The sequence below is a fragment of the Medicago truncatula genome, chromosome 7 (assembly GCF_003473485.1).
Source record: "Medicago truncatula cultivar Jemalong A17 chromosome 7, MtrunA17r5.0-ANR, whole genome shotgun sequence".
Lineage (NCBI taxonomy): Eukaryota > Viridiplantae > Streptophyta > Magnoliopsida > Fabales > Fabaceae > Medicago > Medicago truncatula.
This window is the reverse complement of record NC_053048.1, coordinates 54,978,785-55,004,255: the sequence shown is the minus strand read 5'-3', so window position 1 is coordinate 55,004,255 and position 25,471 is coordinate 54,978,785. Positions and strand designations below refer to the sequence as shown.

Below are 25,471 nucleotides of genomic sequence, written 5' to 3'. Positions count from 1 at the left end.
ACAAAGGCCTCAATGTAAAATCTCATAAACGGAATTCCAACAACATGTTCATAAAGTTTCATAAAGTAATACGTAAGGAACAGAAAGCAACAACAAAATTCTCATTCCGTTACGTATCAGAGCACCTAAGACACACGTGAGAGAAATCACTCACGACCGCAACTATTATTGGTTACCTGCAAGTTACTCATACGAAGAGCAACATTTCCAAGCAGAAGGGATGAGATTTCACATTCAATAATAATAAACATTTAATTCATCAAATGCATTTAACAACTTAAATCTCATCAATTAATAATAATAATTCTTCATATAGTATTTCGTTAAATCATTAATCAACTTCTAGTCATCATTAATATCATATTCATCAAATTATATACATCATCATATAGCACATAATAATCAAATCATAACCAACATAGATCATCACATCATAAACATCATCTTATAACACATAATAATCACATCATAATCATCATCATATAACAACATGAACTTCACATCATAAACATCATCATATAACAACATAAACTTCACATCATGAACATCATCGCATAACACATAATCATCACATCATAAACATCATCATATAACAACATAAACTTCACATATACATTCATATAATAATTCATAAATTATGAACAGCATCATGTAACATCATATTCATCAACATATAACAATACCTACAAACTCAACCAATAACAACAACAACAACTCAACCAACAACAACTACAACAACTCAACCAACAACAACGACTATGCAACGACACAACGACAAATGTGACTATGTACATGCATGTGGTGTCATTTTCAACGTGTTGAATTACTAATCATTCCGGGGCATAAGCCCCCAACAATTTGAATGATAAACATTCCAAGGCATGAGTCCTCAACAGTTGAACGATTAACATTTCAGGACATGAGCGAATGATTAACATTCCAGGGCATGAGCCCTCAACAGTTTATAAGTATGCAATGGACTCAACTTTGTGTATATCAACATACAACTCAGCAACATCAACGACAACGTAAACAACGACAACGACAACAACAACTGTGCATAAATAATTATGACTTACTCCACAACTTGGTCAACATCAACAACTTATATGACTCCAATACTATGGAACAACATCTTACAACTTTGTACTTAGACCAACACTTGCAACAACTTAATTAATATTCAACAACAGAGGCAACACATAAACAGCTGACAACATAACAACGTTAATGAATAAACAATAACAACTTCAACATCATACATATTCCACATAATGTATAAATAACTATAACACATCACTAACAACATTAATCATCTTAATTTCAGACTCTCTGAACAATATTAATATTATAAAGAACTTCGTTTCTACCCCAAGGACGAACTCACAACATAGGTTAAATACTCTTAAACACCTTAATTGAACTCATAGTACTTCTAGTTTTGATGTTTGAAATTATTCCATAAGTTTTGGATTAACTTAGAAACAGTTATGCTGAATTTTCATAAGATTTCACTAAGACCTCCTTGGAGCATTTTCATCATATCTCAAACATCAAAAATCATTTTCAAGTCAAACCAAAGCCACTGAAAAGCTAACACAATTATCTACAACTTTCATGTACCAAAGGTCAATTCAAAACAGAAATGTGTGAAAAAGACACAAGAACATAAAACAAGGTATGTTGTCACTGTGCAATTTCGCTAATAGCGAAATTGTTACAGAGGGTTTCGCCAATAGCGAACTTCTAGCGAGTTTTTCCCCTACTGTTACGATTTTTGCACATTTTTCACCGAAAAAAACCCAAATTTCATCTACCCAAATTCCAAATTTGATAGAAAACTTAATCTATGATTATTCTACAACCTGAACACCAATTATTACCTTAATTCATCGGATTACCTAATCTTTCAACAATCAAATTGCAATTCAAAACCCTAACTTCATTAGCATCTTAATTTCAACAATCAACTCTACAATTAAAACAACCAATTACAACTTCTAAACATAATTCCCAAATTTCCAAAACTACAACCTACCACCTGTTAAATCCAGTTTCAGAATCATACAACTTAGAATTAGAGAAAGTTAGTCTCACCCTTACCTTAGGTTAATCGATCGAACTCTACAATATTGCTCCTCTTCTCACAAGATTCTTTTCTTCTCTGACTTCTCTGTTCTCTTGGTTTCTCACTTTCTCCCATTTTCTCCCAAAAGCAGTTTGCACGTAATCCTTATTTTTTTAATTCTAACTCTCCCCTTTTAAATAAATCTTTAACCTACTTATTTTCTCTTATTTCCAAATCTGCCCTCCAAGTCTCAATATTCTATATATATATATATATATATATATATATATATATATATATATATATATATAATATTTCTATAACAAATATATCTCTATAACATATATATTTCTACACCAAATAAAAAATATATTTCTACATCAAATAACAAATATATTTCTACACGAAATAACAAATATACTATACTAATAAATACCAACTATAACATAACAAAATATCACTCATCTTATTTCCAAAATAGCCCCCACAACTTAATCTTATTTTATTTTCAAATCTTATTCTATTAAATAATAAAATAAGCCACTTAATAAATCAACAACACATCACAATAATCATATAAATAGACTCTAAACTCAATAAAATATTCAAATAATAAAATAGGGCGTTACAAAGTCCATTAACCACTTGTGTTCAATTGTTTGGTTAAAAATATTCATTCATTTTATAATTTATACCAACAAAAAATATGATTCATTTTACAAAGTCCGATTGTTTTCTTAAAAAATATGATCATAAACAAATAAGTAATTGAATCTTTGTAGTATTCAATTATATTACCTAGACTAGAGACATGTTGAAAAATAATGAAGAATTAATATAAAATTGTTTTTTTACCGAAAGTTTTAGCAAATGTGAAGAAAAATAAAATTAGGGTTAATGGTGCTTTATCCCCTGTAATATAGGTTATTTTTTGTTTTTCCTTTTGTAAAAATATTTTTTTTGATTTACCCCCTTGTAATTTTATTTTTTTTTGAATACCCCCTAATAGGTCATAAAAAAACGAATAAATTCTGCAAAAAAAAAAAAAAATAAAGTCGTTTTTTTATGAACTATTAGGGGGTATTCCAAAAAATATATATTTTATAAGGGGTAATTCAAAAAAAATATTTTACAGGGGAAAAACAAAAAATAACCTATATTAAAGGGGGTAAAACACCATTAATCCATAAAATTATTATAGGACAGCTCCAATGAAGGCTACAAAGTAATCCTTTAAAATAATCACAATCAGAATAGATAGATCTACTTCCTCAAAACAAAACAAAATAGATAGGATCTACTGAAATTGGTTAAGAAATGACCAGTCCCAAATAAATTGGCTCCAAAGAGGAAACCATTCCATTATAGTAATAAGGAACTTTGAAAAATGATATGAAAGTGCAACTTTGTGGTTCTTTTTATTAGGAATTAGGAATAAGCCAACATTGATACATGTTTGTTTTTAGTGATTAATAATTTATATTTTATTTTATCATCTCACTTATAAATTCATATTTTGGTCTTCATGTATTTACGTTTTTTTATTTGTTGTGCAAATAACCGTTGATATTAAATTTGGGTTTTTGGAACTTGTTGTGATGATGATGTCATTATATGCTACTTCCAAATCATTTCATGCTGCCGTTGCAGTGTTGGGAGTTATGCATTGGATGCAAACGTTAATGAGTTTGAGTGCTAGTATATATATATATATATAGGCAAATGTTATTAGTGAATTTGTGTTGGTTTTCAGAATCACAGTTCACCAACGAGCTAACAAAGAACACATTTGCTGCGTTGCATTATAAACACCAGCTACGAACAGAATCACATTTCTACTACCTATGGGACTATAATGCACAACATGTTCAGAAAATTAGTGTTTACTTATGTAGCAAGTTCGATCATAGATGTGTCATGTGTATAAGAAAGAGCGTGTCAAAAGAGTTTTGAAGTTTATACGCTCAAAAAGTAAAAGAGCTTCACGCACCAGATAACCATAATTCTACTAGTTTATTTCATTAAGAGTAGGTCATTTCGGGACAAGTCAGCATCTCCCTTTTGAAGCCACGTTCTCCGATCTAAAGTCTAAACCCGTCTCAAAATGAAAAGCTTCTTAAAATTCTGAATAATACCCCGTCGACAACATTTTGGGAAACTTTGGCTCATTAATCAAACAGTACTCACTGTTCAATGTAGGTGCTGTGTGTCACTACTTTCACAGCTCTATCTTTAAAATTGAGAAAATATAAGCTAGAAAAAATCCGTTTGTTCATGGTTTTAGCATATTTTTAAAAGATGCCACAAATATCTGCAAGAAAAATTATATGCATTATTATAATCTTGTTTTCATCTTTCTTTGTTCGACAGTGGCAAGCATCTCCGTACTCTTTGGAGAGAGCCCTAATTCATAATGCGGCAAAATGATCAAACAGAAAAATGGTTAGCCAAGTGAATCTAGTATATTCAGTATGTTAGAAATCCCAGGTTCTCTTCAACAGTATTGAAGTAACGAATTTTGAGGAATCTAAGAAATTTGATAAACTTAAAATTGTTTTTTTAGAACTTTTCACCTGCACGTAGCAGGACTGTTCTAATTTCATTAGCTATCTCGTGAAGAAGGATAGGTTTTCGAATCAATCCATTCATTCCCACCTGCAGGCATCTCTCCTTTATGCGTTCTTCTGCACTTGCTGTAAGAGCAATAATCAAGGGCCAATTTCGGCTTTGGAACTTCCGAATCTTCCTTGCAACTTCAAAACCGTCCATTTCAGGCATTTGAAGATCCAATAGGATGATTTTGAATGGTATACTGGAGGCAGTTATAGCAGCCAAACAATCAAAACCCGATGAAACGGCGGTTACTTGACAACCCAGCTTCTCAAGCAGCTTCTTAGTTACAGTCCTGTTTACATTATCATCATCAGCTAAAATAACGTTAAGACCTCTAAACTGTTGGTTTGAAAAATCTTTGTTAGCAAGAACGAATCTTCCATGCGATGATCCTAATTGAAACTTGAGAAGAAGTGTCATCCCTTGTGCCAAACCCAGAGAGTTTGGTGATATCCAGATATTACCTTCCATCATCTGTACATTAAATATTGTATGGTTAGAGTTACAAAACAAACACACAATGGTGAATCAAGCATATCATATGTGATAGGATACAGAATATTCAAAAGGTAAAAAGTGGAATTGAATAGAATAGAAACTTAATACAAAGGCAACTCTCAGCAAACTTGATTTCTCGTGTCCCAATGCCCTTCTCACTAAACGTGTAGTTCAAACCACCGCTAGACCAAGCACAGGCTGAGTCTTTTTCATGTTGAAATTGTAAAACTCATTGGTCTTACAGATGAATAAAGCAGACAACATTCTCGGTCAGCCCCTTCCGCTATTTCATTCTTCATTTAGGTTAATCTACTAATAGTCTCCGATTTGTGATGAAAAGATACTAAGAATGAGGATCCAAGAAACCACACCATAAATAATACTGGTTTTAAGAAACACCCTGTATGCAATCAGTTGCATCTACACTAAATAGGGGGCTTTCTATATATTCTTAAAAATCTGATTCAACGATTATACCACCACAAACTAATTTTATTGATAGTTTCATTACACATTTCCAACATCATAAACAGATAACCACAGGAACATTCACTTATTCAAATAATTGAGGCTACCGGAAATTTTGTCAAACCATGAGTCATCCTCTGTGCATAAAATGTAGTTCAAATGTTTACAGTAAATTGACAACAATTTATATAATTAATTAACGAAGCAGCACATACTTTGTCAAAGGTGAGGAGAGGTGCTTATCAACAAAAACTTAAACAAAGGAACTATCCTTATAAATTTGAAAAAGAGAATGATTACCTGCACCAGTGTTTTGCAAATGCTGAAACTTAGGCCCTCCTTAGGTTCATTACTGTGGGGCATCCTACTAGCACAACTACTATTTAAAATTGGTCCATCTGAATGGGAACTAGTACCAGTTATCTGGAAATTAAATTTTATATGCACATTATCATTTTGCATGCTTGATCTCAATATTCCAGAACTTCTATCATCCTTATCTGCGGTATCACTTTCAAAAGAAACTCGGAAAATGAGAGTCCCTCTATCATATAAGTTCAATAAATAGCCAATCATATGCAAAATTAACTGAAAAGACCTTGCTTCATCACCTATTACCATATCAGGCAAGGATCTCTGCACGTCAATTTCAAGACCAAAGCCTTTATACACACACAAACACTTGGCAATGCATGAAGCTTCCCTCAGCATGGAATGTAGATGGAAATGTTTCAACTCTAACTGGAAACTTCCTTTGTCGTTGGCTGAAATTTCCATTACATCATTTATCAAACGCGAGAGCGAATTGCTAATTTTCAATATTGTATCAACCACAATCTTCTGTTCAGATCTTATATTATCCTCTTGAAACATTGAAAGCAAGCCCAGGATTGAATGCAACGGTCTCCTCATTCCATGGCTCATCACTTTCTCAAATGAGCTCCTTGCCTGGCGGGCCATCATTGCATGCTTTTGTGCCTGTTGCAACGCCCGGTTTTGCTCTTTCAGTTCCTGTCTCATTAGCTGAGACTCTTCAAGAACAGATGCATGAGACAAGGCCACAGCAACCTGGTCAGCAACTACCTCCACTATCTCCATCTCATGGTGGGTCCAAGCCCTTGAGTTCGATTTCGGAAGAACCAAAACTAGTATAGCATAAGATGTCTCAACAAACTCCGGTGTCCCTCCTTTGAAATTCGAAACATGAAGTATCGGCATACGAGTGGCTGCTACAGCACCCGAGTCCCCAGATTCACCACTACTGGCAGCTCCGAGTGCAGAATCAGGCCTCAAAATCGTCACCCCCTTGCTCTTTCTTATCTCTAACACATCCAAATCATTTACAGAAATGGAACTATGAAAACTCTTCGCCGGATTGGGCTTCAACTCATGAGTCAAATGCATCACCCTTCTATCCTCATCAGGCATCCAAACCGCACAATTATGCAACTCCAAGGCCTTGGAAAGCTCAACAAGTGTGGTATACAAAATTGTATGCTTATCCAAAGACTTCCTAATCTCGCGGGTCAACATCCTAACATGCCAACTAGCCTCCTTCTGTTTCTTCATAATCCCAACCTCCTGTCCCAATTCCAACACATTCTGCTTCAAGAAAAACTCCCTCACCTTGATTTTCAAAAGAAGAGGAATCAAGGTGGGAAAAGTAATTGCAGTGGCACATGAAACAAGGGCAGTGAGGAATTTAGCAACAGTGAGAGATAGAAACAATTGAAAGGAATGAGGGCCATAGTAAGTATAGGCATTGAGTAAATGGGTCAAACCACATAGAACTATAAAGGCAACAAACTGGAGAAATACCAATTTAAATGGAACATTGGAGTAGCTAACAAAGTAAAGAAGCTCAAGGGGTATTGAAAAATATGCAATAGCAATGAAAAAGTCACTGACTTTTTGACAAACCAAAATACTTTGTACACTCCAAATCCCATGATCATCATCATCACAGTTGCAATGTACATATTCACCATCAATCCCATAAACAGATATCACAAGAGAACTAATCATCAACAATAGCAATAACAACAAAGAAGAAGAAAACCCTTTATCCATTGCAACATAAACAATAAATAATCAATGGCAATTTTCAAAATCAGTGGTCAAAGTTATGATTTTTATTACTAATACAGTTCCCAAAAGGAAAAAGCTAAACCTAACAAACAACATAGATGGTGACTTATGATCTTCCATAGCTCATTTAGATCTAAACTACTAACTTAACTACCAAGATTAGATAAATTGAAGAAAATTATTAAACTAATTTGTGGTAATTATGATACAAAATGAACAAGAAAAGTAGCAAAAGAGAGAGAGTGATGAAGCATAAAACATGTGTTCAAATTTCAATGGGTTATTAGTTTCTTCAAAGACACGGCATTCAATGATTTTGAGGGTTTTGATGAATTAGAATGTGATTAATTAATAAAATAAGAGTTAGAATAAAGAGATCAATTTGGTAGAAAAGAGAAAGAAAGAAAAAAAATCTAAGTTTGAAGTTTGAATAGAAGAGGGAGCAATAGGGAAGGGAAAGGGGAAGAAGGAAAAGGAAGACAAAGACAAGGGTTGTGAGTGGGGGGCCCACAAATCTTTATATGAACCGAACCTAGACACACTCTTGTAATAGTAGTAAATTAATAGCATCCCCATCAACCCTTTTTTATCAACTCAATAAATTACTACTTAAGTATAATATATCACCTTATAATTGTTTATTCCTGTCTAAGATCAGTTTATTCTTCTTAGATCATGTCATCCATGATGTTACGTTTACCGTCAAACAAAACAACCATCATCTTTCTTTTTTTCTTCTTTGAAGTTAATCGGGTATGTTTGTGTGTAATTGTAGAAATTAATCCATTATACTAGATATGACTTTAACCATCCGTGATTTGAGATTGTTGCATTCTTTAAATTGTTGTAGATCTTTTCTTTTAAATTTTAAATATAATAATCATTTTCATTCCCCCAAATTCCAAACAGACCAAAAATATCTCTTTTGTTTTGGTTGTAACGCACAAAAATGTGCAGTTCACTAACGTGCTGCAGAATGCTGATTTGACCGTTCACATGTTTTGGATTCTTATTCTCCCTTCCACTCCAAAAAATAAAGTTAAACCAACTTGTTCACGATGCGATGTAAATATCAATATTTTCGATTCAAACACGGTCAAATCTATGTTATACAAGAAACATATACTCCCTCAAAAAATGAATCAACATAAGTTAATGTATTTAGTACAAATTTTAAACTAAATACATAAATTTTTGTTGACCGAATTTTGTTTATATTTTGGGACGGATAGAGTATTTTACACTATGTGGTATGTGCAAGGTGTTGCAACTATTTGATCGGTAGATCTCAATATTAAATTAAATAAAATACGATGAAAACTAATTATCAAAATCTTGAAAAATAACGTTGTGTAAGGTGCAATATCAATTTATTTACACATTAAATCGGGTGCACTCCATTAAACAATGCTTTCAAACACACCATAACGCAATTAATTAATCAAAGAGTACAACGATACTTTTTTCTTTAGGGAGAGCACAACGATACTATATCGTATACAGGGGCGGATCTATTTGGGGGCAGCAAGTGCCATGGTATCCCTCAAAATTTCCTTATATATTATATTAGGAGTATAACATAAATCTAAATTGAGCTGCTCCAGTGGAAAGGGGGTACCGGTTCAACACTGCCATTTTTTTTTACTTGTTTATAGACACTCGTTCAAACGATTGTATGTCATTTATTATTATTTTATTAAATTATTTTTGAAAATGTCTCAAAACTATATTTAGAAACTGATATTATGCCTCCTACTAACAAAAACAAAACCTAGTTAATCCTCCACTTATTTCATATTTTCGAATTGGTCTCCATGGTTTTCTGTTTTTTATTTATTTTTTTGGCAAAATGGTTGGTGTGTTTTCTGTTGACCGGACAGAATTACACATCACCGATGTCATGTGGACATTATTTTAAGCAGCAACGCAAACGAATAACATTTTGAAATATCCATATATCAGGTGTTGACTTAGATTTTTGCCTCCACAGTTTGCAAATTACAAATGACAGTGACCATTTTTGAATTAGTCTCCTTGCTAATATGAGCCATCATATCCTTTTCCCACTGTAATTGATATTGTTCTCCTCGTTCGGGTTTAATTCAATGAGGATGACCGTTTGTAATAATTGACATGCACACACTGCCCCTCAAACACCTACGAACTTTAAGTATATAAATAAGTTAACTTATTTATACATTAGCCTTTTCTTGCTTAAACTGATATATGAAGTCTCCACACCAGCTTTATTTTTTAGTTTCATACCGCATACCTCTGCTTTCATAGACAATTAGGTTGGGTCTTTTTGGTTCATGCCTTGTTGACGTTTATGGTTCATGCTTTGAACCCAAAGTTACTAACAAGACAAGTCTTTCAATTAAACGCTAAATGAAAACTAATCCAACACAAGTTTTAACAAAACACTCGGAAACTTGAAAACAGGTAAAACATGAAAACATCGGATGATGCGAGAGAACCAAATATCTCATTTACAACACTGCCAACACGTTCCATTCTTATATCATCTTTGTTCAGAATATAACATCTTTATCCAAATAAGACGAGGAGAACACCTAAATAATGGACATTCAAACTAATCATTGAACCAACTTCATGAGAACCAACGTGAAATGGAGAGAACCAGCTGTAAAACTGGCAGCACATATGGAAATCCAGGTTGGGGCGTACTGCGTTTAGGGGTGGGAATACCAAGTGCAATGTTATATTTTAGTAAAGACAAATTTGGAATTTAACATATAACTAGGATAATTTTATCGATGTAATTAAAGTTTTAACGGTCTATCTTCCCTCTCCTCCAAGTTTCCCCGATATGGGGGACAGGGAGAGCAAAACGTGGTCTTGAGAGTATTTTGCTCCATTCCCTTCCACTCTCATCCCATTCTAACAATTGAACCAGACAAACGTACTTTAAAATATTCCCTCCAATCATACAGATCCTTAGACAACCTAACCTTAACCAACTACTTCTATCATTTCGCCACCAGGATGTAAAGCAAAACCCTAAATTTCCAAAATATATATTTAAATGAAAGGGAATGGAGCAAGCACCTTGAAATGGAAGGGAAATATAGCCCACAAGCTAAGCTAGGAAGCATGTATATGTAAATATACCTTATTTATCATGGTATAGATAAACTAACAGACCCACAAAAATGAAGAGGCATTAGTATTGCCAGCAACCCTAATTTTTAAATACATCACAAGTAAATGAGGCAAAACAACATTTTTCAAGGACAAACATGCGTATAAATTCTCAGAAGTCAGAAGCCACGGCCGTAACGGATGGCGCATACTATAAATGGCGTCACGTGACAAAGACTGCTGGTATGTAGTGGATATCATACAACTGTTAACCAGAAATTGGTGCCATCAAACCCACAAGCCATCTCAAATTCTCAATCAGGAATTTGGTCATAGCCTCCATTCTCAGGAGACTGGTGAGACCCATGACCTGTTCTTCCTGCAATATTGAGAACTTCACTTTAGTCTCTTTTATACCATAAGAAAATCAGGGGAGGATGGTATACCAAAATCACTGGACTTCATACCTGACAGGTCATAACCAGCATGTCTTGAATCTGGATGAGTCCCCCATTCTGTAGTCCTGGGAGGTGTCACATGCAAACCAAGCTGTTGAATCATGTAATGGCTTCCACCCATAGCTTGATGTTCATCATTTCCTCGGATTGGATTCCCGCTGGAAGAGTCGACTGTTTGGCGGAAACCTAAACTTGATGCTGGCTCGCCAACTGGTGATGGCAACTTACCAGCAGAGGGATCACCTTTTCCACCAGCACTAGTATCCTTCTTGTTGTCGATAAAAAATGTACCAACAATGACCTGTATGGATTAACTATTAATCAAAAGTAACTTCTTGGTGTGAATGTAATTCATTATCAGGTGGTGCTTGGTAGGTGTGAAATCAGGAAGGTGGAAAATAAAATAGTGATATTTACCAAAATATCTATATTTATCTATATTTATAACAATATAAAGTTACTCACAACTCTAGATGCCCACCTCATTTTCCCCTTTTTTGGAAGAAATCGATTTTGTATTTAGTGCAGAATTATATTTTTTGTTCTGCCAGAAAAAAAAGGCTATAACAGAAACTACAGAAGAAACAGGAAATGCAGCGTAGAGAATCGTTCAGTATTCACAAAGTAAAACAAATGCAGAACAGCGGCTCATATTTCCAACCTGCAAATTCATTTGCAGTTCCTTCTAAGATTACCTGAACTGGACCAGCAGCTTTAAGGGGCCCACCAACACCACCACCTATGATTTGTCCATCAGAATTAGACAAGCACACACTAAGACCACCACTTCGCCCTCCGGTTTCATTACGGACATAGGAACCAGTAAGCGAAATAATATCAAACCGACCCTGATATCAAAGCATTAAAGAATTAAACAGTGAGAACTACAATATGAGCACATGACCAAATCAAATATAAAAAGTTTACAATCATACACCTAAAAAATTAAAAAGATGAACTACTATTGTCTGCAGTACACGGTGTTTTTATTAAATAGTAGACTAAACCGTAAGCCATTATTACCATTACTAGGCACTAACATTAAGTTGCCAATCTAATATAGACACGATTTTCATAAAAGTTCATCCTATCTGTCCTCTTGAAGGTGACCGAGAAGACATTCTTATAAGAAGTGGGTGCACTGAGGTATATACCAAAAATGAGACTATTTTGTCTGAACCTCCAACATCCACATCCAGATTTGACCACAAAAAGTTTTTCTAGTTAGTAAGTAGTAACTGTTGTGCGTACAAACTAGCCATAAGCACACAGATGCGTGCATGTATAAAATCAAAGAGATGAAGAGAACGTAAGATAAGAGAAAAATTTTAAAAATATGGATGGCGACAATAATTATTGCTAATGGTATTTTTTTATATTAACATTTATATACTAATATTTTTTTATTAGTGTATTCAATCAACGTGTGGATGCACAAGTGCCATTTTTGAAACACCATGGGTAAAATGTAAAGATAAATCTTGGTTTCTTTAACGCAAGTAGAAAAGATTAATCACCTGATTTTACGACAAGAGAAAATTATTAAATAAAAATGATAAAATTCAAAGTAATATAAATAGGAATATGAGCCTTGGTTATGATAACACTTATAAAACAATTTTTTAACCATATGCTGCAAGTTTCAACAGTTCCATTTCCTTTTGAAGATTGTTTGAAGAATAGGGATCATAGTATTACATAAAAAACATGATAAAAAACAGCTATTGATATTTCACCTCATACATAATGTTGCCTCCTGAAGATGCTGGTTGACGGAGAGAGGCATTAGAGATGGAACCAGATGCAGACATAATGCATATCTCACCCCTATGTTGTTGCATAAATTGCATAATTTTCTGCCCAACATCCTATTGAATGCATACTCAAATAATTATAGAAGCAAGACACGCAGAAAAAGATGAAAACCAAATTGGATAAATGGCAAACATAATATATTCAAACACCGTTGATGCAGAAAAATTCACAATGACCAAAGAAGAAAATTAAGATCCTAAAACATGGTGGTGAACTAAAAGGAGAAAGGGACTAACATCAGAAAAATACCTACAAGCAAATTTTGCTTAAATAAATTGCTATTTGTAAAGATCTAAACAAGGTTATTTTTGAGTGAGGCTGTTATAGGTGCACTTATTGGTGAACTTCAGCAAGAGACCAGGTGTTACTAGAGTGTCCCTAAAAGCATTATTCTTGGATCAATTTATTTATCAAATCTCCCTCCATCAACTTATTTTCACTAAGGACTTTATTTTTTAACAAGATTTTCACTAAGGATTTAATAATAATACCAAGAAATTAGCATCTTGCAAAATTGAAATCAACAATATCATAAAAATATTGAAATCCATATGAAAAAGAGTGGTGCTATATGGTGCGAAGGCTTTCTTCGCACAAAACACGCGACTGAATGTTTGCCTTGCAAACTCACTATATATGGGCCATTTTTAATTACTCTAATAATGAAGAAAAAGAAAATAAAATATGTTCCACAATAGAACCCTGTATAATTATCATTGCATGTGATTCTAGTACCACCGCCAACCTGACACGACCTCCATATTTGCTATCATCATTTCATATTAAAATCACAAAAAAAGTGTGAGAAAGATGTCATGAAGCATAAAAAGCCAAGACTTGTTGGCAGATGGTGCCTTCTACTTTATCTCTATAGAAGTTTAACTTGCTGGATTTTGAAAATAAAAGGAATAAGTTAAATTCGTCTAAATTCGTGCAAAGACCTCTCGTAACATTAAGCATTATTGTATGAAAAAAGTCATTGCCTCAATGAGTCATGGCTGAGCATATCCGCAATCAATCCTCCAAACCTGATATCTCGTCTAGGACTGATAAGTATCAAACAACCGAGGTGGCCTAGGATATATGTAGTATATAATAACAACCAATAATTGACTATTTCTTCAAATCTAATCAAGGGAAGAAAAATTATATTTATAGGCAGTAGGCACTTGTATTTTGTTTTTCAATGCATTGTCAGTGTGTTTAGTAGAAACAAGACCCATTCGTTTAAGATATTAAAAAATTCATTTTTGATGTTTTAGTTATGTTTGTGCTTAAGCATTCTTTTTTTAAAAAAAAAAAAAAATCATTTTGTTAAAAAGAATGATTTTTATGCTAAAAATGAAAAGCTAATTTGATTAGCTTTGGAAGAAAATCATAGAGGGAAATTCAAAATCTCTTTTTATAATATAAACAAGCACAAAAGAACATACTTTTCTTAAAAATCTCTTAAAAAAAAAACTCGAAATTATTCATATCAAATGAATTGAAAAAGAAACTTCACACAGACATAATAATTGAATCTGGATGTGAACCCACGTCACTGTACTTACTAGGTGGTGCAATCAGATGCAGAAATTCAAAATCAATATTGAAAGTGAGTGAATAATAATGCATACCTCACCAGCAGCAACAGCAATGACATGTGCACTGAAACCTTGTCCTGCATTGCCTGCATCACCCCATTAACATAACCATTAAAATAAAATTATACACTTAATAGGTGACACCTTCAATTATGATAATCAATAAAATAGTTTCAAAAGCATAAATCAACAAAATTCATAACAAATCAGAACATAACTAAAAAGCACCAAATCAATTCATAATTAGGTGAAGCACAAAAAATGAAACCCTAGAAATTAGAGAGAGAAGCGAACCTAGAGAGAGAGAATGAGATTTCTTAGTGGTGAAAGAAGAAGAAGAAGGAGAGAAAGAGTGGGTATTCTTGTTGTTGGTGGTGGTGTCAAGAGTGGGTGGAGTAGGAGAAAACGACGACGTAGAAGCTTTTTTAGCAGCTAGGGCTTGTTCAGGAGTACCATATTTTCTAGGTCTACCTCTCTTCCTCTTAGCTGGTTCGAGCTGAGAAGAAACAGCAGAAGAAGCAACTGAATGAGGGTAAAGTATGTGGGACCCATCTGTGTTTGGTAAAAGACCGTTCGTCGGAGATGCGGTGGCGGTGGTTACGGTGGTGGAGTTTTGTTGGTGGTGCTGTTGTTGTTGTTGTTGTTGTTGTTGTTGGTTGTGGTGGTGGAAGAAAGAGCTTAATTGGTTGTCATTGGAGTCCATTTTTTTGACTTGATTTGTGCTGCCACGGCTGACGCTGCAATTTTTTTATTTTTTATTTAAATAAAATAATTTTTGTAATAATAATAATGAATAAAAATGAAAGAAAACAACTTTATTTATTGCTATATTATCTTGTAAGAAGTGTAGCTTGGCTGGGCTCCTCACAAGTCTCAATATTGTGATTCGGTTTTTTTTTTAGTCTCCGATCTTGACCTACCTTTTCACTACCCCTATTCCCCACAATCTATTTTTTTGTCTAATTCTAAATTCTCTCAATTCAACTTGTAGTTGTCGATCTATATATATAATTCCTAAAATAAATAAATAAATATTTCCTCCGTATTTTATTATAAATAGTTTTGACATTCACACATATTAAAAAACTTAAGTTGTCTAGAAGTCTTAACTCAACTTGCAAATGCCAAAATTACAAGGTCAGACGTCATGAACCGGGTTCGAACCCGGGACCTCGTAGTTGTGTGTGAGTTTAATTTCAATGGTTTTTTTTGTGATGTTCGGGATCGAACTCCGAACCTCGCATATATTATGTATTGTCCTTATCAATTGAGTTAAGCTCACCAAGACTAATTTCAGTGGTTTACCACTTCATCTAAGACCTAAAAAATATTAAAAAAAAATTAGTTTATGTTGAATTAGAAAGAGAAATTAGTAGTGATTTTATAAAATATCTCTTATTATTGAAAAAATTCTAACTTGCGTATAACCCCGAATCAAATTTATTCAAGCATATATTCACAAATGAAAAAATTAAAATAGAAAAGGAATTAAATAATGTAACTTAAATCATTTCTCTTTTTGTGTTTTACAATTTGTGTGTGTGATCCAAAAAAGAATTGATTTGGGGTGGTGGTGGTTGGTTAACAATGTTGCAAGGGCGGTGGGTGATGGGCCTTCTACTCTTTTTTGGAAAGATCATTGGGTTTAAGGTCGCAACCAGGTGAGAACAAATTGGTTTATGTTGCTAATATGTTTAATTTAGGACGGGGAGTTAATTGAGAAGCTTGGAAGCGGAGGCGTAAGTTGTTTGTTTGGGAGGAAGATTTAGTGAGGGAACGTGTGGAAGTTTTATATTATGTTGCTTTATAGAGTGCTAAGGAGGATAGGTGAATATGGTGACTCCATTCTTCAAAGAGATATACGATGAGCAACGCCCATCAGATTTTGAGTGATGCAAACAACCACGACTTAGATGATAACGGTCACCGTAATTTCAGCCATAATTTGAGGTTAAAGGTTGTTCCGTTAAAGGTGTCTTTGTTTTCGTGCCATTTGCTTCTTAACTGAATTCCTAATAGAGACAATTTAGTGCGGCGGCATGTGCTTCCCTTTAATGATCAACAATTTACAAGAGGTTGCGGTTTCAACGAAGATAGGGATCATTTATTTGTCACTTGTGTTTTTTTACGAAAAATATTTGATATCTAATTTGTAGATGGCATGATATTTCTTCGACAGCTACACAAAACTTAATAAATCATCTAAATGAGTTTTGCGGCTTAGGTGGTTTCTCTAACAATTTTCGTTTAGCATTCAACATTATATGACTTGCAGTTGATTGGGTTATCTAAAAAGAGAGAAACAAATGCATCTTTTAGCATAAGGGAGAACTTATTCATTCTTTAGGAGAAAACATTGAACTTATTGCATATTGGTGGTTTAAATTGAAATATGCTTTATTCAATTTCGACTATAATTTTTGGAAACAAAACCCTTTTCTTTGTCTTAGTGTTGTAACTTAGTTTTTCTCTCTTTCCCTCGTTGATTTGTTTTATTTTCATTCAACATTGTATTTGAGTATTTTTAAGTCTTCTCAAATCACTTCTTATGCTTGATGACTCCTTTGTTGTGGTAATATATTTAATTTTATTTATAACAATTTTTATTAAAAACCACGAGACTTTTTTATAATAAAACAACTAATGGTAGTAACTCGTGTTTTTTTGTATAAAACAATCTTAGATTGAATCCTAAAACATACATCCTCCTATCACAATTATAAGTAAAAATCTAATTTTTAAGCTTATTGAATAAAGGATGTATGTGGTCTACATAATAGACCACATAATATCTCTTTCGTTGCAAAATTAATGACATATTTATCCTAAAATGATTGATTTTTTTATTTATTTTCAATACAATTTTAATGTTGTTAATTATACATTTTAATCAATACTAATCTTGGATTCTCTCTTTCCAATTTCTCTCGTTCTCACTTCTATCTATATCTCTATCTCTCTTAATACCTTTTATTTCTTCATCAAAGTATACAAACTTAATTAAAAAGAGATAGAGAGTTAAGAGAGAGGGACAAGAAATAGTGAAAGAGATGATCCGATCGATTGGCATAATCTATGGGTGATGGGTGGTAAGTACGTGGATATTTGTGTGGAAGACAACCAATTCGTGGGTACGTAGTGAGTGGTGACAATAACAGTGAGAGACGCTGACAACCAAAAGATACTAGTACTTCTATTCCAAATAGATAAGAGCTTGGTCCACTTACTATCATTCTTGTTGGGTTTGGCTCAGATTCCTATACAACACTTCTTTATCCATCTTATTTCTTTATTTATCTATAAACTATATAATATACAATTTGACAAAAAAAATATCTATGGAAATAACAAAGCTAACCAGTTAAACGAGGCACGATAAATTTATCTGTAGAATTCTCACAAAAAATGAGACTCAAAGAAGAAGGAGGATGGTCTAAGATGACCATTTACAAGAATATGAGTGGCCTAAACTTGCTTGAGAATCCGTATACTATTAACTTCTCATCACGAAGAGGTTGAAAGGAAGGAAACATTTTACTGCACATGTTAAACAAACGTTTAAATAATTTCAGGCGTTGAATTAGTCATAACATGGTTGAGATGGCCGAGTTGGTCTAAGGCGCCAGATTAAGGTTCTGGTCCGAAAGGGCGTGGGTTCAAATCCCACTCTCAACATTTCTTTTATTTTTCCTGTAAAAATGTGATTTTCTTTTTTGTTTACATTAATAACTAGTGGTACTAATTACAGTTCCATATTTGATTTATAGTTGAATCAATCAAAACGTAACCAATTCAGGTCATTTGGATCAAAGTTTGCAAAATTATGTTTGATTAAAACAAGTTTGCACAAACGTGATTTATATGTTTGAGCAATTTTTCTCAGACATATTTCTAACAAAATATCGTATATTTGGATGATACTTGATTAAAAGTATTTTTAGAAGTGTAGTATAAAGTAAAATAGTAAATGAAATCTCTCAGAAAACAAAACTTGGTTAAGTCAAAGACCACTTACTTACCTATATTTGGCTCTAAATTCACTTGGCAAACTTCAAACGGAACATGATAATTCTATCTCAACTTTAGCTTTTAAATATACAGTTAACAATCCTTCAAAAAAAAAGATGTACAGTTAACAAATAAGCATAAAAAATTTAAAATTTAAAGATGATGTATTTGAATTTTTTTTTTCTTCCAGCAATTAGTATTGTTAACTCCGAATGACCGTGAATATGATGATATCATTCATCCTGTGAAGAATGATGATATCATTCATTTTAGTTTCAAGATTGTCTACATTTCTAAATTTCCTAATTTAGGCACACAAAAAAAGTATAGTTAAAAACCTATTTTATAACTAAATTTTAAATAGGTCTAAAAATTATAATTTTAAAATTTTATATAACAAATATAAAGTTCTGTGTTCCTTATACAAATCTTTGTCGTTGCTGCTGTTTTTTCTTTACGCAATGATGATTATTGTTGCTGGGTAGTGTAGTGTAACATAACATGTAAAGTTTTTGTTCAAAAAAAAAAAACATAACATGTAAAGTTAGAGACTTTTTTTTTCGGTCGAAAAAGTTTGAGACTTTTTAAATAACTTAAACGCTGTTGCATTAGCTGGTTAACAGTAGTGCTTAACATACATACTCTCACCACTAATGGAAGAAATAGCAATTTGCCAATTTATATTTCATATAGAAACCAGATTCAGTCTCTCTCACGTTGCATTACAAACACATTATTTCACCTATTTAATGGATGGATATCTGACTTAGTTGTTACCCGGTATAAGTATTGCCACTCTTGATTATGGACAGTTCAATTGTGCCATTTTGGTTCGTGACATTATTAAAAATTCCACCATACTTACAGAGTTATCACTTTACATATAAGATAGGATCACATATAGCGGAACTTCACATTTTCCTCGAAAACTAGTACATGCGAATAGTTTGAATAATCCTCGAAAATCCATTCCACCACAGTTCATTGTAACCTAACAAGCTACTGGGAATCTGGGATTGTGTTAGAGTTTTTTTTTTGAGATATAATGATAACTTGATGAGAAATCAATACCATTTTACAAATATAAATCAGAATTCAAGCAAAAGAAAGAAAAATTTGGTGAGGTTGGGGGAAGGTGATTACAAGTTATAGCAGAGCAGAGACAAGAAACAATGAACAAACCAACATTAACATATAACCACTCAATGACAAAAAAGCAACAGAAAAGTTGAAAACCAGGTTAGATACTCCATCAATGTAATGCAACCTTCAAGAATCATCTTTATTTGGTGATTCATGATCAGTTGTTTCCTTAGTAGATACCATTGCTAAGGCATGGGAGCTTTTCATTTCTTCCAACTGTCAAGCAGTATAGAACGTAGTGAATTAGTGACTTTATAAACCTTATGATCAGTTAAGCAAGAAATAAAAGCAACTAACTTAGAGAAATCATGAATGGCATGTGTCAGCTGACAATATTACATATCACACAAGTTAGATATTCAGCATGTTTCAAGAATACATCAGATGACAGATAAGATTATGGAGAACCATTTGTGTTCATTCCAGAGGTAGGTATGGGAACAGATGATAATTAACCTGATACAATTTTCCAATCCCTATAAATGTTGATTTGATAAGCTATGCGATTTTTTTATGGAAGCACGCGATCTTTGAATGTAACAATCTTATTATAATTATCAAGCACAATCAGTCAGGGATAATGATTGGCCGATGTCTTCATTTATTCTCTTTTTTCTGTCACTTGTCAGTCCCCAACCTCATTCCTTTCTGTACGTATAGTGAATTGTAAAGAACAATGTCAAGGTTCATACACGATCTTTTTTAAACATAGCCGAGTTTGCTAACTACACAAGACAGTAACTCAATATAACCAACACTTGAGCATATTTATATCACATTTTATATTCTAGTCACTAATCAATGATCCCACATTTTATATCACAATGTTTACAGAATGAGCATATTTATTTCTGCTGCGATCATGAATCCCCAAATATCACGGCTATCACAACCCCAGCACATAATGAGCAGCAGTATAGTTGCAACTTGCATACACAACACCCATAACTATTTCATATTATTTTGACTTGAATTACTTTTTAGCCGACTAATATAAACCTATTTCATATTATTTCATAATGAGCACATATTGTTTTGTTTATACTTATGATTCGTGAAAGTAGAAACATGACATTTACTTTTGGTTCTTGTTACTTTTGTTTTAATCCTGTAACCAGTGTTGGAAATAGTACCAATCAGAGACTAAAATCAACACCATTCATATAATATATTACATGATCAATTTCATATGAACAATGGGGGGGGGGGGGGGGGAAGTCTGCACCTCACAAACCGGTTTTGTGGGGTTGCATTAGGCCCAACAATGAATTCTAAGATGGTATCAGAGCCCGGGGAAAGTCTGAACCTCACAAACCGGTTTTGTGGGGTTGCATTAGGCCCAACAATGAATTCTAAGATGGTATCAGAGCCCGGGGGCAGTCTGTACCTCACAAACCGGTTTTGTGGGGTTGCATTAGGCCCAACAATGAATTCTAAGATGGTATCAGAGCCCGGTAGATCTTTGTTCGATCTAACCACAAATTCTAAGAACTAAACTAGCTTATCCAAGTGACTAAATTTATTATCAAAGTTGAAATTGGTGTTTACTATAGGTACTAAAAGTTATTTTGGCCTATAATTTTGCCGCATCAGTTTGTATCACAGACTGCATTTCAACTACAAATACACCTACTCATCCTGAATCCTAAAAAAAAAAAAACAGTAGCTACCTCTTTGCAGGTGCTGTGGTGTGCTGCGAGGAGGTCATTATATCTGATTTGTAGATCAGAAAATTGAGCTTGCAATTTTTCATATTCAGAGATTGAAGGACAACTTAATTTCTGTTGAATGAACCTGCCCAACCAACCAACAACCTCGTCATCTTACAATGCTCAAATCAAATCAAAGAAGGGAGGAAAGGAACATACTCAAGAGCAGAAGAAGGTTTGTCGTTTTGTTCATATAAAGAAACAAGAACTGCAACAACAGTAACAATAGTTGGATTAATTGATTCCAACAAACAAAGAAATAAAGAATAAAAAGTAAAGTAGAAACATATATACCACCTTTGGTGAGAGCGTCAACAGCTCCACTTGATTCAAGATATTTTCTAAATGCTTCCTTCTTCGCTTCTTTTTCCTGCAATTAATTAATTGAGTAAGAAAGATTCATCATCATCATCATATTATTATTATTAGCTGGAAGTAGAGGTAGAAGAAAAGAGAAGAGAAGATAACCTCTTTGTATCGCATCATATTATTATTATTATTATTATTATGTCTTGTTTGCTTTGCCTTGCTTGCTTAGTAGTACTCACTCACTGTCTGTCTGCTATGATCTGTCTATCTCCACGGCTGTTGAGTTGAGTTGAGTTGTACACTGCCAAAGCAACCACTTTTATTAATTATTTTATTTTCACTAGGAGACAAGAAATGGAAAATTGATTTCAGTAAATATATACATTTTCATACAGTATAATAATCATTTTAGTCTATAAATATTAAGAAGTACTCATAATGATCTCTCAATATATCAAAATTCAAAACCAACGACTCCACCTTCTTTAGAGTATTCCTTCTTTAAACATAAGTGAGAAGAGCATCCAAAGTCCTTACTCATTCATTTTTCCAACTTTTCACCATTACTAAACTTGCATGCACATAATCATTTAGAGAAACGGTATTTGCACAATCATTTTCTAACAACTTTTGTGACAACTTTCTCTTTCATACTCACATTATATTTTTACTTTCTTTCTTTATTGTTTTAATTTTTGTACCAACACATACTTTTCTTTATAAAAATATGGTTGTCAACTAAATTGATGTTCAAATAACATTTGTTCAATCATTTATCCCTCTTGAAGTGACCAATCTTATAACAATTGAAGTACTTGAACTTCGATTTGTCGTTCCCTCTTGATTTTGATCTTTCCTTGTTTCTTCTACTCCTACCTCTTCCTCTTGATACTTAGGTATTCACCAGTATCTTTCACCTTTGAGCCTTTAAGAACGGTTAGCTCATTCGTCCTAATTGCCAATTGGACCTTCTCTAAGGTGGTAATGCCTCTACTTTCAGAAAGAAATACATCATTAAAGTACTTAAAAAAACTAATCATCAAGCTCCACTTCAATATTTTGCAAATCGTCAATTATTTTTTTGAATTTCCTTGCTTGGTCCACCACTAACTTTAACACGACCATCCTTAATGAATTTATTTGTTGTTTTAGACATAATCAATGACTTAGTCATAAACAATGATATTAGCTTGGTCCGAGGGCCGTTTCTTGGCAAGTGCAATGAGCTCTACGGAGTCGGGCCTCCAATTTATGCGGGCCTCAATTATTTGTAAGGGTATAAGTATAATTGTTGGGATGTAGTATAATATTTTCTTTTGTTACGTAGGGTTAAATCAAACACTTATTATTTGACAAAAATAAGGGTGCGTTTGATTTGCTAAAAAATGAACGACAGGACAGAACAACTCTAGTTGTCCAGTGTTTGATTTGTAAAACTGTTTCAGGTACAGGACAAACTGGAGGCAAGGGACATGACAAAAACTCATATTTTTGTCCCTCACCAAACCACAGCACAACTTTTTGTCCCACGTACAAGTTGTCTAAAATACCAAAATAGCATTTTGTCCCTCAAAAATCGTATAAAACAAAAAATTACTCAATGCCATAAAAAATTTGTCATGTGCTGTTCTGCCTTGTGTTGTACTGTTCTATCTTGTACTGTTCTGTCCAGTACTTGCTGTTTTGCAGAGCAAACACACCAAGTTAGGCTAAACCCACACATCTATCAACAAAAAAAAAATTCACCAAAACAAATTAAAATCAAAATTATCCTTATTATTAATTTGCAATTATTTAAATTATCATTAACTCCATTTTTAATATTAGAGCCAAACTTCCAATTTTATTGGAACAGCCCTGCTTGGTCCACATCTTCGTTGCAATCTTTTTCCCGTGATTTCCCTCAACAATTAATTTTTGAGCACAAGATGATTAAACTACCTGCTTTAATTATCATCTTAGTCTTCTCTGATTTGGTCAGAGTCTTAGACATTAAAGCCTCATCATTCAAAGCATCTACACATTTATGTTGAATTAGATTGCTTCCATCTTCACTTTCCACAATCCAAAATTGATATTTTCGGAAAATTTCTCAGTATCCCATTTATCACCCAGGATGCTCACTTGAAAGATTTGTTCCCTTCCTAGTGACCCATGCCACTTGTTGATGGTTTCAACAAGAATATGGAACAAATAACAATGACTATCGAAACTAAACATCCCAAGCTAACAACTATAACAACCAAGAACAAATCTCTAAGTGTAATGCACTATGAAACATTCAATGTAAAGAACAACGAGATAAAGAAAATATAGAAACTATTGGGCCAATATTATTTACCTATTTCAACATAGATTGACCTACATTCAGTGGAGAGAGCAACTCTCCAATTCACTATCAATACCAATGAATGTTTTCAAGAGATACAAAAAATGCTTAAATATGTATTTTATCCTTGTAATTAGGAATCGTTTAAAAATCGGTCTCTGTATTCGCTATCCCTTCCAAATTAGTCTTGCAATCATTAATTATTTAAAATTTCGTTCTTTGAGCCGGTTAATCGCTTTCAGGTCATATGATTACTTACGTGGCTTTGTTAATTGGCAAATAGGCATGAGAATGGATAAAAATACCCCTCCTCTCTCCCAACAACAACATACGCACAGAAAGAAAAGAAAATAAGAGAAGAAAATGGAACCACCAAACAAATGTAACCGCTAGTAGCTGGCACCACCAAACATATTCATATAAATCATAAATGATATGAGGTACTGAGTAAATCACACATTTGTTTTAAATCATAAACGTTCCTTTTGATCTAAAGAAAATAATCTAGACAAAACAATTATTAAGCATTGAACAAAGAATTATTTGTTGAGCCAACGTGGATCCAACAGTAGCAATGTTTCACACATACATTCAACCTTCTTCCTGTTCTTGTCATTTGACCAAATTTCTTCCTCACAAAACGAGGGAGAAAAAACAACAACCGCACCGGCATCGGAAAAATCACCGGCACAAGTTTCCGAAAATAAAAAAATCACCGGTTTCGTGAAGGGTTAGAAGTAGAGAAAACTGTGTCACATAGAAAACATAGTCGCATAGAAAATAGTGGATGTTGTTGGATATGGTCGGCACGCTTCGACGGTGGTGAGCTGGCTTCCGACGACGACTCCTCTTCCCAAATCTAGTTTCATGGCTTCTCTGTGAAAAAGTGTTACAGTCTCAGTTACAATCTCATAGATTCCAACACCACTGTTTCTTATCTCAAAAAGCTTAAATTTTTCCCCACAATCACAATCGAGTCAGAAGAACAACCCATAATCATTCTTGTTCTTCCATAAAAAGGTGCAAATTTTTAAAAAAACAACCCAAAATCATTCTTCACCCAAATTGATGAAACTGAGAGCGAATTTTGAAAGGACACACTGATTAGGGTTTGATTCTGGTTTTAGTGGTTGGGATGAAGGAACAAGAAGGAGGAAGAAGAAAGACGATAGAGAGAATTTATGGGTTTGTGTTCTTGGGATAAAGGTGTTCAATGAATTTCTGGATTCGTGTTATTAGAGAAAAACATTTTAATTTTCTGGTGAAAGGACAATAAA

The 25,471-nt window shown here is 33.5% G+C and overlaps 3 protein-coding genes and 1 non-coding gene across 5 annotated transcripts; 1 reads left to right on the top strand and 3 right to left on the bottom strand.

The window, feature by feature from the left end:
* Positions 1–4,492: 4,492 nt before the first annotated feature.
* LOC11430582 (protein EIN4) lies at positions 4,493–8,215 on the bottom strand. Its single transcript, XM_003626428.4, has 2 exons — positions 5,948–8,215; positions 4,493–5,155 (listed from the first exon to the last, which is right to left on the bottom strand). The coding sequence occupies exons 1-2, from the start codon at positions 7,715–7,717 to the stop codon at positions 4,628–4,630; spliced, it is 2,298 nt and encodes a 765-aa protein (XP_003626476.1). The 5' UTR covers positions 7,718–8,215; the 3' UTR covers positions 4,493–4,627.
* A 2,590-nt stretch (positions 8,216–10,805) lies between these two features.
* On the bottom strand, positions 10,806–15,578 carry LOC11437013 (AT-hook motif nuclear-localized protein 14). 2 transcript variants are annotated; one of them, XM_039827704.1, is made up of 6 exons: positions 14,991–15,578; positions 14,730–14,782; positions 13,032–13,163; positions 11,991–12,143; positions 11,305–11,596; positions 10,806–11,231 (listed from the first exon to the last, which is right to left on the bottom strand). In XM_039827704.1, the coding sequence occupies exons 1-6, from the start codon at positions 15,397–15,399 to the stop codon at positions 11,152–11,154; spliced, it is 1,119 nt and encodes a 372-aa protein (XP_039683638.1). In that variant the 5' UTR covers positions 15,400–15,578; the 3' UTR covers positions 10,806–11,151. The 2 variants fall into 2 exon arrangements, with proteins under 2 accessions (XP_039683638.1, XP_003626475.1); XM_003626427.4 differs by having other exon boundaries at positions 11,042–11,216; positions 14,991–15,563.
* A 2,712-nt stretch (positions 15,579–18,290) lies between these two features.
* On the top strand, positions 18,291–18,371 carry TRNAL-AAG (transfer RNA leucine (anticodon AAG)). Its single transcript has one exon. It is a non-coding gene; the product is annotated as a tRNA-Leu (tRNA).
* A 1,363-nt stretch (positions 18,372–19,734) lies between these two features.
* LOC11434203 (c-Myc-binding protein homolog) lies at positions 19,735–22,177 on the bottom strand. The gene is made up of 5 exons (XM_003626425.4): positions 22,025–22,177; positions 21,854–21,926; positions 21,716–21,764; positions 21,518–21,641; positions 19,735–20,063 (listed from the first exon to the last, which is right to left on the bottom strand). The coding sequence occupies exons 1-5, from the start codon at positions 22,040–22,042 to the stop codon at positions 19,974–19,976; spliced, it is 354 nt and encodes a 117-aa protein (XP_003626473.1). The 5' UTR covers positions 22,043–22,177; the 3' UTR covers positions 19,735–19,973.
* Positions 22,178–25,471: the final 3,294 nt, after the last annotated feature.

What these genes read in the sequence shown, in the direction of transcription:
- LOC11430582 (XM_003626428.4), bottom strand. Translation starts at nt 7,717, where the DNA reads ATGGATAAAGGGTTTTCTTCTTCTTTGTTGTTATTGCTATTGTTGATG. An exon ending in TTTGCAAAACACTGGTGCAG is followed by an intron (nt 5,156 to 5,947) that starts GTAATCATTCTC and finishes TTTAATGTACAG; the next exon opens with ATGATGGAAGGTAATATCTG.
- LOC11437013 (XM_039827704.1), bottom strand. Translation starts at nt 15,399, where the DNA reads ATGGACTCCAATGACAACCAATTAAGCTCTTTCTTCCACCACCACAAC. An exon ending in ATCTCATTCTCTCTCTCTAG is followed by an intron (nt 14,783 to 14,990) that starts GTTCGCTTCTCT and finishes GGGGTGATGCAG; the next exon opens with GCAATGCAGGACAAGGTTTC. An exon ending in TTGCTGTTGCTGCTGGTGAG is followed by an intron (nt 13,164 to 14,729) that starts GTATGCATTATT and finishes TGCATTCAATAG; the next exon opens with GATGTTGGGCAGAAAATTAT.
- LOC11434203 (XM_003626425.4), bottom strand. An exon ending in TGTTGACGCTCTCACCAAAG is followed by an intron (nt 21,765 to 21,853) that starts GTGGTATATATG and finishes CTGTTGTTGCAG; the next exon opens with TTCTTGTTTCTTTATATGAA. An exon ending in AAACCTTCTTCTGCTCTTGA is followed by an intron (nt 21,642 to 21,715) that starts GTATGTTCCTTT and finishes TTGGTTGGGCAG; the next exon opens with GTTCATTCAACAGAAATTAA.